The sequence below is a fragment of the Mauremys reevesii genome, linkage group 10 (genome assembly GCF_016161935.1).
Source record: "Mauremys reevesii isolate NIE-2019 linkage group 10, ASM1616193v1, whole genome shotgun sequence".
Lineage (NCBI taxonomy): Eukaryota > Metazoa > Chordata > Testudines > Geoemydidae > Mauremys > Mauremys reevesii.
In genome coordinates, this window is record NC_052632.1 from 23,901,303 (window position 1) to 23,914,878 (window position 13,576).

The window sequence follows — 13,576 nt, forward strand, 5'->3', positions numbered from 1 at the left end:
TAAAAATAAAATATGAAGGCATGTTTATGTGACTAATCTTGCTTAGATTATTAAAGCACTTTTAAAGTAATGCAAAATGGTTCACCTATGGAATAATTTAGAGTTTGTTATAGAATTGCCTGATTTATTCATATGCTGAGATCTCAAATGTTACCTTCATTGTAGTACATAAATGTATTCGTTTTATGATGGAATAGGAAGATTGATTTCCAGCAAAAAAGAATCAGATATTACAATCTTGAAACACTTTTTTAATACTTCTTCCTTTTTGGCCATTCTCAACTGTTATGTTTTAGTGTGTTTGTATCTGTTTGTTCATATAACACATGCTGTACTTTATTTACAGCCCTGTATCTTGATGAACAATATCCAGCAGTTGCGAGTCCAGCTTGAGAAAATGTTTGAGTCTATGGGAGGAAAAGAGGTAGGTGGTTTTAATTCCCTGCATTCACTGCACAGCTACTTAGAGATCATTAGCGGTATGTTCACAACCTATCCACAGCCTTTGCTTCTGCTTGCCAAGAAAATCAAAATGTAAAAATAAGACATATTACAAAGTTTGAAAAAATATAATATTTTATTTAAAAGCAATGCCATGTGAGAACTACATTATGCACCGGGAATGTCTGGGGAAACAAGTAATGCATTTTCATAGAAACATGCTAATGATCTGTAAAGTTCCACCAATATTGGATGTTTTATGTTGCATTCTATAGTGCCAGCTTGATTTGAATGTTCGTACTGGAATATATTTTGTTTTGGTTTTTTATGTACCAGTTTGTTTTGTTTGCATCTTCAAAATTCTGTAGAAAATGTGCCTTGTGCTTTGTCTGTAATGTGTCATGTCTTTGTCCAATGCCTTTGACTTGCAATCCACTGAGCAGAAGAAAGAAGGAGAGCGATTCTCTTATGAGGTTTGTGATAGTAAGCATCTTTTATTATACCTGACTATATTTCCTAAGGCTAAGAACAGTTTCCTACTAATTTCCCTGTTTGCATTTAATAATTCCCTATAGTGCTAACTACTATGTTTTGGCACTCAGTTTACACTCTGCATTAAATCTTTCAATATGCAAATAGTGTAAAGTATTCCATAAACCACAAGAAGGTTGTAAAACATATTCTTTTAAATGCACTTTCAATACCTAAAGTCCCAAACTTGCAAATCTCATTCAAATGAGTAATTCTGATCCACTCAAGCGGCATTCCAGCAATCATTCCTACTCAGCAAAGCGTGTGCTTAATTTTTAAGCATGTCTTTAAGTCCCATTGACTTTAATGGGACATAACCACATGCAAAAGAGGTGCTTTGATGAAACAAGTCATCAAGTAGTTCCTCTGATGTAATTGATTACTCACATGAGTAAGGTTTACAGATATTCTATCCATCTGGAAAGTGTTGATATTGCTAATTAAATGGATATTAATGTATTCTTTTTCAAACTGTTACATCCAGTGTGAATCACTGTACACTGATACAAGAAACATTTTAAAGCCTGATTTTTATAAGATTGACTTCCTCTTTCATGTTATTCTATGCCCACCACCCACCCCAGACAAATGTGAACCATAAAATGCTCTGCACTTCTAATTTTATTGTGATGTATGTTTGTTTAGCTAAAATAAAGGTCTGAAGACATAAATCTAATTCTTCTTAAAGGACACTAAAGAAATGATTTGCAGTATAACTAACGAGTGCTTCCGACAGACTCTTGTGCAATATGCAGGCATTTTAAAAAGCTTCATATCCGAAAATCATGCTTTGCTGAAGTTCATATTAGGCTCAGTGGATTGTTTTATGTCAAGTAACTTAAGATGTTACTGACACAATATGATGTGACATTTCCCAAGCTACAGGTCAAATAATCAAGTTTCAAATAATGATTTGCTCTGTGAAAATGAAGTTGCTTTGTAAAACTTGTTTTCTTCCTTGAATAAAGAAGACCTTAAGATTTGAGTGAGGTACTCAAAATCCAATTGCCTTAGCAATGATCATGTTATTGGTAATTATATATATATATATATATATATATATATATATATATATATATATATATATATATATATATATATATATATAATTAGAATGAAATGCAGCTGTTTTATCAATTTTCAGCTGTATATTAATGCTTCATTTCTTTAGGGACTGTATTAATCATAATATTTTAAGGAGCCAATCTTGCCAGTTTCAGAGCACCTCCCATGATACTGAAGTCAGTGAGAATTAAGAAAACTCTTCATCTTTTAGAATTAGTCCCGAAATACATTACTTGCCATTCATTCAATTAGCACTTTCAGGGGTCCCACAGCAAAAACATTTCTGCAAATTTTTGCACCTGATAAAATCAGAGTCAATGCACAATAGCGATGATAGGCTGATGTACTGGCTAAAACTGGGGGGAGGCACATCAAACGTTTATAGAAATACTGTGGCTTTATTGTTGGTATCATTTTGTTAAATGGGCAGTAAAATGTAATCAGCTCAGCTGTGTAAAAGTGGAATTCTTTCTATTTCCCGTGAACAAATAGGGATGGTGAATGTTCTGTTCCCACTCAAGTACATCTCTAATATTCCTCCTAAAGCAGCAACCTTTTATAGCTGTTACTGAACCATATTTTAGAGATTTTTCTCTCTGTTTAAGGAGTGGGAAATGAAGAGCTGCAATATTTTTGTCAATGCTTCATTATAAAGGGTGCTAAAAGTGTATCAGCCAGATTCTTACTAGAAAATAAAAATCTACTGTGTTATATCTGAATTATTTTTGATTAATTTGTATATTGTTACTTCATTATGCAGCCATAGGTTAACTGTGTGGCTCCATGTTGACATTAAAAATCAGATGCACAGGATCCACTATTCACTCAGAAGTTCATTATTAAGTATCATCTGCATGATGATGCTCCCCGTAATGTGGTAGGTGCTTTCCAAATGGGACATTAGACACAATCTCTGCCCCAAAGAAAAATCTAAGTGAACAAGTATCTTATAAAGGAGATAGCATACAATCAGTTTATTTAAAACAAAACAAAACTATTCCAGCTAGTCCTTTACCTAATCATTATGCCAGGAGAGGGATAGAACAAGATATGAAAAGGGAGTGGATGGCAATGATCTTTTTTGAGATAGTGTGTGAATTCCAGGGGGAAGAGGGTAGGAAGGGGTGTCAGGTTTGAATGGAAGGGGTAAAAGGGCTGGAGGTGGTAACAAGGAAAGTTGCAAGAAATGAAAAGGCTGGCCAAAAAAAAGGGAGGGCAGAAGTCACCAGAGGGAAAGAGAAGGAGGCCAAGAAAAAGTGGAATGGATTTGTGTTCACACGAGGGGACCAAGAATTTGGAAGGGGAAGGAGGAGCTGTTGATGGCAAAAGGGTAGAGAAGTGTAAGTAGTGGGAGATAGCTACATTCTTTTCTCTTGATAATTCATATTTGTAGACAGCAATTGCTGAAATGTTTCTAACTGGATTTTTTTTAAACCTCATTCCTCTATGACTTAACAGTTATCCTGTTTTCCCTCCGAAATTGGCTCATGTCTGAAATGGGGGAGTAAACACCCTAAAAAATTAAATTATCTTTTTATCATAAAGTTTCATGTGATTTTAAAAAAGAACAAAAACTGCATTACAGATTTACAGTGTTGTAACTACAATCACAATCTAGTTCCCATTCTGATTTGACCCACTGACCTAAATCCGAAAGACTCCAAAATTCTATTACCAATCTCCTGAGTCATCCTATACTACTCATCTTGAAAACAAATACACTCACAAAGTACACTCGCCCACCTAATGATGTTTATTTCCTATTACACTACTTTATATAGGATTCATCCATTTTACTCATGTGTTTGAATTGCACCAGTAAGATTATTTCTCTATAGAACTCGTCTCTGTTTCTGATAGTGTTGCTAGTCTCAAACACCATAAAACACTGAAAATAGTCTGTGCAAGTTATGAACCCCTATCTCTATTACTTGAATATTAAGTTATATAGTAAATGAGACATTAGAGTTGACACACTGAGAAATTAATTGCTGTATTAATTAAAGGGACCTTGAAAGGTCATTGAGTCCAGCCTCCTGCCTTCACTAGCAGGACCAATTTTTGCCCTAGATCTCTAAGTGGCCCCCTCAAGGATTGAACTCACAACCCTGGGTTTAGCAGGCTAATGCTCAAACCACTTGAGCTATCCCTTCCCCCCCTAGAAGTTAGTGTGCTGCTTCTAAATCTTGTTTCCTTGGAACTCAGCAAGGCTCTGCAAGCCCTGATTTGGGATAAAACGAGTTATTAATGTTATATCACAAAGGAAAATGCAGACTATTAGAAAGTGACAGAACACATGTCAGACAGGAACATAACACGTTCAATGGTAAACAATTAATCATTACTCTTAGAACCAGTTCAGAAACACTGCTCTGTATTCCAGAACTCAAAGGGTTACATTCACCCCTTTGCCACCTCAAACCCCATGTACCACTAAGTCCCACTTAACATCCATTTTGAGGATGTAAGTGGGACCTGAACCTGCAAAGAAAACTGTGCAGATAGACCCCTGCCCACATGGTTGGCTCTCCTTGCACAAGCAGGGGCCTAAGAACATGCATCAGCTTTGGACTGGTCCTCTGCACAGAGGTGAATTTCACCCAAAGAGAGAAAAGAAATTGATAAGGATAGAAAAATTATACTGTACTCCTCTCTGTTTATGTTGTGTTACTCATTTGGATGAAGCATGAAGGGGACTAGTTTGACTGTTGTTGGGTGATACTGGCATGGAGCATGTGTTCCTTCCTCAGTATAAAGATGGAAAGACCTGTTAAACAGATCAGTGGGTGGTGAAAGCTGTAATCTCTGAAAGAAACAAATTTAGATTTGCTGTATCCAAAACTTCTTCTGTCAATGATATTAACCAAAAAACCCAGGACTTTTCACGTTACTAGTATGATTTTCTGCAGTTGGAGCCGCATTAAAGAAAAACACAGAAAGGAAGTAAAGTATGACTGTAATAAACAAAAAGAAAATGCCTAATGAGACTATAGCATTGAAAGTTCTGTGGACACAAAGGCTTTTCCCACATTGGCAAGTGCAAAATAGAGTGATGCATTCAGTAATGCTCCAATTAACCTACTAAGTGCAGAAACTAGAATACATTTACAGGAATTTTTATTACTGTAGATTTAAATAGATTCCACAGCTGAATAGGAGCAAATAAAAAAGTTCTATAAGCTAGAGAACTAAAGTTCTTTAACACATTAAAAATTCTATTTTGGAAGTTTGTGGAAGAGATGACTATTTATAAAAACCTCTTATACTCAGTAAATTAGTGTAATGCCAACATTTAGGAGATTTACTTTGGGGTATATTTTCAGTTCATTGTGTGTGAAATACAGCCCATGCCAAGGCGCACACAGTACCCTCAGCACCAGGTGGATAGTCTATAAGTAAGTGGTACATATGCTGGCCCTCTGCACAGGGGTAAATTTCAACCTGTATACGCTGTAATTGGAGGTGTGATTGCTAGCTTGACTCTAACAAGAATAGCTAAAAATTGGAGTGATGATGTGGCACAGACCCTGTTGTGGGCTATGGATGTGAGTGTGTACTCTGGGTTCCAGGTGGGCTTGTACAGCCCATGTGGAAGCCTGCCCTGCTGCATCTTTACTGCTATTTTCAGCCTATATTATATTAGCTGCAGTCACACTGCCAATTGCAGGATAGACATATCCACAGGAGATTTCAGCTGCACAAATTGAGTCGTGTTACTCACACTTCATTTGGAGCTTTTAAAATGGTATCCCTAGAGGAGATAGGATACACTGAAATAAATTCAGAATTGTACATTGAAATGGGATATGGTTTTATGGTGCCAACATTCAGACAGCCCAAATTCGATTTACTAAACTCAATCCTGGAGCCTTAAAATGACCATTGCCTTGTGGGGTGAATTCCATTAAAGTTCACTGACTTCTTTAAATCTTCCTTCCAGGACAAGTGGAAATTAAAGGCTCGAGAACTAAACATTTTTGTTTATACTTATACTTAATATGAAATACTTTTCCCTGTTCCACATGCACGGCACCCACTAAAGTAAATAAGAGTTATGCTTACAAGAGAGGGCATGCAGGCTTGGGCCCGTATTATAATCAGAGTGGAACACTAAGCTTTTTGAAGTTGTTGTTTCATGCAAGAATTTTAATACATTGACTGATGATGTTGTGTCTATATGGGCTTAGGCTACCTGCTCCACTAGTTACCAGAGAGAAAATGGCTTTACCAAGGTAACTCTCAGAACCCAATAGTGTGCCTAATTCCTGCTCTACATACTCGTGCACACAAAGTAAGGGGAACAAGTACGTTTGGTAGGTGATCAAAATAGGTTTTTCTTCCATCATTGCTTTTAAATCAAGTAATCTTTTAGAAGAGGAGAATATTGTATCTGAGAGAACTGACTCAAATAATGGTGCCTAGCTCAGGGGCCTAACACTTGATTTTATAAGCCAGGTGTATGTGCGTGAGAGAAGCAAGATGTGTGTGTTGTTCACTATGAACGCAGTAAACAGCCAAACAGCTTCAGCTTAGCTCAGCTGTACTCAGTGTTATCAAATATAGCTTGGAAAAAACCTGCCCATTTGTGAAGAACTTTGTTATCCTACTGCCCCTGTGGTGGTGCTCAGGTATGTCTTTCTGTACTGAATGAGACAGTCTGGATTTGGGAATGGAGGATGCAGAGGATTTATGTTTGCATTTACTATCCAAATGTTCAGTTTATGCAGAACAAAAAATAGGCTGGTATTATATAGCTAATTGAGCCCACTGGATATACAGAATTTGGGTTCAGTGGTGGCCCCATGGAACTGCTCTTAGTTTAGTTCATTATAAACTGCAATTATATGAAAAAGGGAGCCAAATTATTAGGATGTGTTTACCATCCATGGGTAACTTCATAATCATGTTTCTGTACCAGTCATAGTAGAATGTATCACCATGTAGCATGGTAATGATAATAGTGATGCCCTGTCTATGCTATGCCCTTCACTGCTGCTACCATCAATGTGGCTGCATCAGTGCAGAAAAGCATGTATAGATTTTCCCAGGCAAGGGTCTCAGCCCAGTAACAATCCAAATAAATAAGCAGGTGGGAAGAGGAAAAATGGCTGAAGAAGTGCTCCATGTTCACCAGGCTGGCCTCTGCCCACAAAAGCAAGCACCAAAGAATCCATGCATTCCTCCCCATGAAGGTGCAAGCACCATAGGCCCTTCTGGCCCCATTCATATATACTGGAAACCACACTCGTTCCACTGCCAAGGGACTATCTGCTAACACCACAGGAAGAGAGAGCAGTTAGAATAAGTCTTCTGAGTCACTGAGTGCTGTTATGGGCTGTGGAATGGAATATGTAGATGTGCATTTTTGGCTCACTGGTTTGATATAGTATTTTGAAGACTGGCCAGAATTTATCCACAGTTGTTTCAGAGAAAGGGAGAGTAACTTCCTCTCAAGTTATTTAATCATCATCTTCACTGCTGCCTTATTCAGGCTCATCTTCTGAGGCATAAATTAGAGAGGCAGATGTACTGCATATACTGGGAATGTTTCCAAATTCACCTTTTCAAAAGTCACACATTTATTATCTGCTCAAAGCAGGGTCTTTCGGTCTGTAAGAAAGCACTGAGATGCATTCTCAGTACATGCGGGCAGAACGGGAACAGCAATTTGGGCAGAAACAGCCACAACTGAGTTTGCATTTCCCAGTGCAGTAAATGGTTTTCACTTTCAGTATAGCAGGATTCTTTCATTGTTGAGTTTGCCTGATTAGATCTGCCCCAAGAGAGCTGTTTATCTAAAAAAATATGTTCTGTTCTAAAAAAATAACATGTTTTGAAGAGATTTATAGCAGTTTAGCACACACCTTTTTTTTCCCCACACACCTAAGTGATGTAGGTAGACCACACTAAGGTTTGGGTGTTGACTTAGTATGGGCTCCATAATAGAGAGTATAATTAATTCTGGCCCAGATTGTGAACAGAAGGAACTGAGATTCTACTGATCTCTCCTGGAGGAGAGAGGGAAGGCGCATGACTCCAAGGAATCATCCTCTCCTCTGTGGGACCCCACAGAATTCTCTCCATTAGAGCTGTTTTAGGGGCAGGGCCAATATGGAAGAGAGTGGAACAGGAGACCAGCCATCATCCATAGCAACCAAACCTACAGAGTCCATACTATCTAAAGAGGCATTAACTCATGCAGATGACTCTCTGGATGGGGTTAGTACAGATGTACCAGCTCCTCCTTTGCACCTCCCTGATTCTAAAGTTATCAGGTCCTGCTACAGATCCTGTTTGGCCTCCCAGTAACCAGTGAGTGCCCCTTAAAGACCCTCTCACCTGAGGGAGAAACAGCTTTTCCTGATTCCTGTGTCCCTTTTTCATGGGTTTCTTGCAGGAGTGGTATGTGTGGCCCTCTAAAATTTAAGGTTTTCCCTTGGAACGTTTGAGCTTTTTGAGGTGGAGCTACATCCAAGAATAGTGGGAAATAGGCCAAGGAGATGCCTCTGGGAGACAGAATATACCGATACACCCAGTAAGAAGGAATATGAAACAATTATGGTGGTGATGCATGAAGTACATGCTTAAATAGGAGATCTTGGGTGCTGTCTCCTGAGATGACGACATTCAGGAACTATGCTCTTAGCAGTTTCCGTTAATGGGGCCTTTGGGCAGTACTGAACTACAAATAACAATGTGCATCTCCACTGTAGATTATTAGTTGCTCATTCTTCAAGGTCTGTAATTGTAGTGGCTTTGCTACTGGAGTGTTTTCCTTGGGGATAAAGCTTATTTAAATGGTAATGTTGTTAAGCATTCAAAGCTAGACTGTGAAAAGCAACTAATCATTACTATCCATAGCTACATGTTAGGAAAAGTTAGGTTGATTTATTTCCATGCACAGGAATTATTAGATAGTGAAGGAACACAAGTTCGACGCCGTGTAGAGTCAAGCATGAGGGTTTATTACACACAGCACTGGCGGAGTGTCACTTTGCTTATTAGGCTCAGTGAGACACTGCTAAGCAATTGATTACAATAGATTATATAGAGTGGCAATGGGCAGAGAGAAGCGACAGCATGGGAGTTCTCGAGCCCGTGGATAGGTTCTAGCAGCAAGACGAATTTAGCACAATAAACCAATAGTCTAAGAGATTACATAATGGATCCATCCATAGCTCAGGTTAACGTTTGCTAATACACAGGTGCTCTCCTTCAAAATTCTCCTTTTGCAATGTATAAGTTAAATCCTGATTTCAGGTCCATAGAAATGACGGTGTCTCTTTCCAGACAGGTTGGCCCACAGGAACTTTCCTGGAGGGTGTAAAACAAAAAGAACAGTAAACAGTACACAGCAATGACAATTGTTTATTGTTACCCCTGTGTTTCTACGAGCTGGGGAGTATGCATCTGTGAAAGGAAGGATGCCGTAACTCATGCTATCATGTTAGGCCTCTCCCTGAACTCTGGTTGGCATTTGGCAAGTATGTACTGTTATCTTCTTCCTGTACCAGGGAGTAGACTTTAAGGCTTCTCTCAGTGAGTTGTGTGCCTGTAACTCCTGATAAACCTCCCAATTACTGCTCTCCACCTGGAGTTACGCTGTCTCAGCTTATTTTATGTATAGTTGAGACAAACAAGGCTGTCTCCTGCTTATCCCAGCATTCTTTAGCCATGTATTGTCCATTGTTAACTAGGCCTCATGCCTCAGACTGGGCTGTGGAGTATGGGCCTATGTGAAAGATTCTTAACAGAGACTGTGGTCAAGATCTTACATACATATTATTGGGATTTGGGCCCTTCAGATAAATGGTCGCCAGTCCACTTCAAATCTTGTAAATGGCCAAGTCATTCTCATTGTCCATAGCCTAAAAACATGCTAAACATTCCATTAAGACTTATTATTAGATTAATATTCTTCATGTCTGTAGAATTAATGAATCGGTGCCATTGCAAGAGCCAATAGAATGAAAGTTGAGCAATTGGGAGGGGATTTTTAGTGTCTGTTTAAAATGTTTTTCATAAGACCTACTCAGCCTAAAAGACTAATTAACATTTTGGATAAAGGAAGGGTTTATTAAAGATTCCATATGCTCAGCCCGTCTATTAAAGGTATTAAGCTTATAGACATCAGTGAAGCCTCCTACAGGTTCTCTAGCTAAATCAGGGAAGACCAGATTTCACATTCCTGTTATCAGTAAGATAAAACACAAGCAATAAAAAAAACCCTTTAAACAGTTCTGTCCTCCTCATATACCATAAAGTAGCAAAAAGGGCACAAGCCCAATTTTCACAAAACCCTTTGCAGGTCACCTTTAAGTCCTGCATTAAGGTCTTAAATTAGGCCTTTGGGTGAATTTCAGGTCACGTCCTTGTTCAGTTTAGGGAGTTTAACTGGAGTAAGGCATGAAGAAAGAACTCAAGATTTTGCCCTCAGTGATGAAGTGAAGCATAAAATACTTCGCCTGCCTAGCCCGTATTCAATGTTATGTTTTCCTGTCAAGTGAATTTCTTGAAGGAAAGTGCATTCATGTTCAACTTTTTTCCTTTTCAAAGTGCCACTAAAATGTTTCCCCTTGAATTGGAATTCTGAATCCCTAAACATTCCAAGAACAAACTCTACTGGCCAGTTTGCCTTATTGAACTAGTACATACAAAGAAACAAAACAACCAATAAAGCCTGTCAGTGGTTTCCTAGCAAGGTGAAAATAGTTTCCTGTTGAGCTCATGGAAGGCACAACAAAACAGATATGATTTTCAGCAGAAAACAAGACCTTATATTGGTTAAAGCAAAACTAATTTTATACAAAATTGAAAGCTGTTAATCTCTTCAAGTCTACATCATGAAAGGGTGTTCAACAAGTTTGCCTGTCAAATGGTGCAATGAAAACCTTATAATAAAACAACAATCCCCACATTCAAAGCAGGTCTGTTGGGAATGACAGGGCAGGGACCTCCATAAACAGAGAAAAAACACTCAGCCACTATCCATTAATATAAAATTGTCAGAAGTGTGTGTGTGTGTGTGTGTGTATTGCAGAAATACAGATTAGCCTACTGAGAAGGGTATTGGAAGAAAAAAAAAGATGCCCCCTAATCAAAACAAGATTAATCTCTTACAGTGAAAAAAAAGAGGTAGGAGCATGGGAACTGAAGCACAATTTTTTTATCAATACAATAGGCAAGTGTAAGAAACCACATATGTAGGAAAGTTTGCTTTAGTGCCTTATCACATTACCCAGGGTACAATCTGGGCTATTAGATAGCTATGTCCTCTCAGTTCTCTACCCTGGGGTGCATTTTACACTGCTTCATTGTGAGAGCAGCCACTCCTGGTCTGTTCACACAGTCTTCAGCATGTCAGTTACCCCCAGATATACTGCAAGAGTGCTTCAGCCAGCCAGCCACTCTTGCATTATACTGCAAAGCAACACCAGCAAAATCCCAGTCCCAGACTTTCCCCCAGAAGTTTGTCTCTTGTACTGCACAAGCCTTGTTATCTCAAATGGAGCTCCCCAAACACTTCAATTAAAAAACACTGGATTAGATAAAACAATAAAACAAGTTTTTTAACTACAGAAAGCTAGATTTTAAGTGATTACAAGTAATGAGGCATAAAGGTTAAAATTGATTACAAAGCAGTAAAAGGTAAAATGCAAGCTAATGCCTAACTTAACAAGCTAAGTGTATTTAAAGCAAAAAGGTTTCTCCCACATGTTTACAGCAGTCTGGCTGGATTTCTTTCAGCCATGACCAGTTCAATGATGTTTCTTTTGTCTTTCAAGTGTTGTTGACACCATGATTAGAGATGAGGGGAGAGAGATGATTTGGGGCCTCTGTTCCTCATTTTTATATCTCTTCCTCCTCTTTGAGAATCATTTCCAGCTGGGATTCAGGCAACAGTCTGTTTGCACAGGAACTTCCAGCTGTTCCATTGCGAAGATGTAAATTTCTCACTCACAACCTTCTTCCTGCCAAAGAATGGCTACTAAACCTGGCGATACTCCATTTGATTATGGTGACACCTGGCTGGGTTGCTGCCTAGCCTTTTCTCTCCGGGGAATTGGTTTGAAGCTGTCTCCCAAACTTGAAACATGTCTTATACAGTAAAACTTTATAAGTTTACATACAGTGTTGCCACACATATTTTACCAGGACAATAATGTTTGGCAGACTGAGTTTTCAAATGATATCTCACAAGTCATACTTTGTATGAAATGTATCATTGTCTTGTAAAAGTGGTGAACATAAGGATACTGACTGTCACACACCTGTTTGTTTTAGTATAAAGGAAGATGGCCAAGTATCCATGCTAAATTATTAGTGAAAATGAAAGGTTCTACTGAGTCCTAAAAAAATAAATGTGCATCCTACCGTTTCCTGTGCAAACTCTAGCAAATTTACAGTTAACAAGGTTGTCTCCTTACTAGCACATTTTGTTTCAGGTTAAATTTCAGATGGGAATAGCTGACCCATTATGTAGAAAGCAGCCAAGCAGAATTCACAGGCTCTTTGACACATTTCCAAGCTTTGGACATTTTAAAACTTTGTGACAGTTTTAGGCGAGTAGTATCTTGAAATCAAATAAAGATGTACAAATATTTCTTGAATTTTTTAGTTGTTCTGCAAATTTATTCTGCCTATATTTAATATTCAGAATTAGTCCAACCACTAATGATATATTTAATAATCTTGAATTAATGTGACTTTATGAAATGTGCCAACTAATTTTAAGTAACTGTGTTCTGTTTTGGGTAAAAAATAACTGAATTATTTAAGGAGTTAACGAGGCAGAAATATTTATCAAGATGGGAATATTATGTAAATTAAGAATTGGTAGAAAAAAAGTGTTTGATGTTAGCCTGTTAACAACCATTTCCATGGCTGATACAAAATTTGCTATGGTCATGAGGCCACAACACTTAACAATTAATCAGATTACTGATTTCTTTCGGGATCCAGCCCACACGCTGCATAGAACTATGAATGGAACCCAAGCAGTTGGGGAATGAATGGGTCATGCATTCATGTTCCATTTTTTAAATAGATTTGAAAAGTTAGGGCCCACTGGTCATTTTGTTTTCTCTCTCTGACAGTCTGTTCCACCAATAATTTACTCTTTTCCTTAAAAGGGGGATAATCGCTGGACTTCATTTCCATCTCCACCAAACTGTCAGCAGCACATCACACTAGACATCACACTTCATCACCTGATAAAGAATAAAAACCTATACCAGACACTTGATTTTTGGATATCCACCACGCCTTATGCAATACCCTCTGAATGTGGTGGATGATCAAAAGGTGTTTTATCCACCATAATATTCCCTGTCTGCATTCAGACTTGTAAATTTCAGAACTGCCCAGGAATCAGTCACTCACTTCCCTATTCACTTCAGAGTTTAGTTCTGATGGTTTTCTTACACTCAGATTGTTGAACTCCAGGGAGGATGACATCAGGGGTAAACAAAGGCATGGCTACACTTGCAGATGTAGAGCGCTTTGAGTTAAACCAGCCTTCGTAAAGCGCAGTAGGGAA

The 13,576-nt window shown here is 38.3% G+C and overlaps 1 protein-coding gene across 1 annotated transcript in view; it reads left to right on the forward strand.

The window, feature by feature from the left end:
- UNC13C (unc-13 homolog C) overlaps positions 1-13,576 on the forward strand; it is a 382,852-nt gene that overhangs the window by 299,081 nt on the left and 70,195 nt on the right. The window contains exon 23 of the mRNA XM_039492380.1: positions 347-424. Within this exon, the coding sequence (XP_039348314.1) occupies positions 347-424 (78 nt within the window). The remainder of the gene's footprint in view (positions 1-346; positions 425-13,576) is intronic.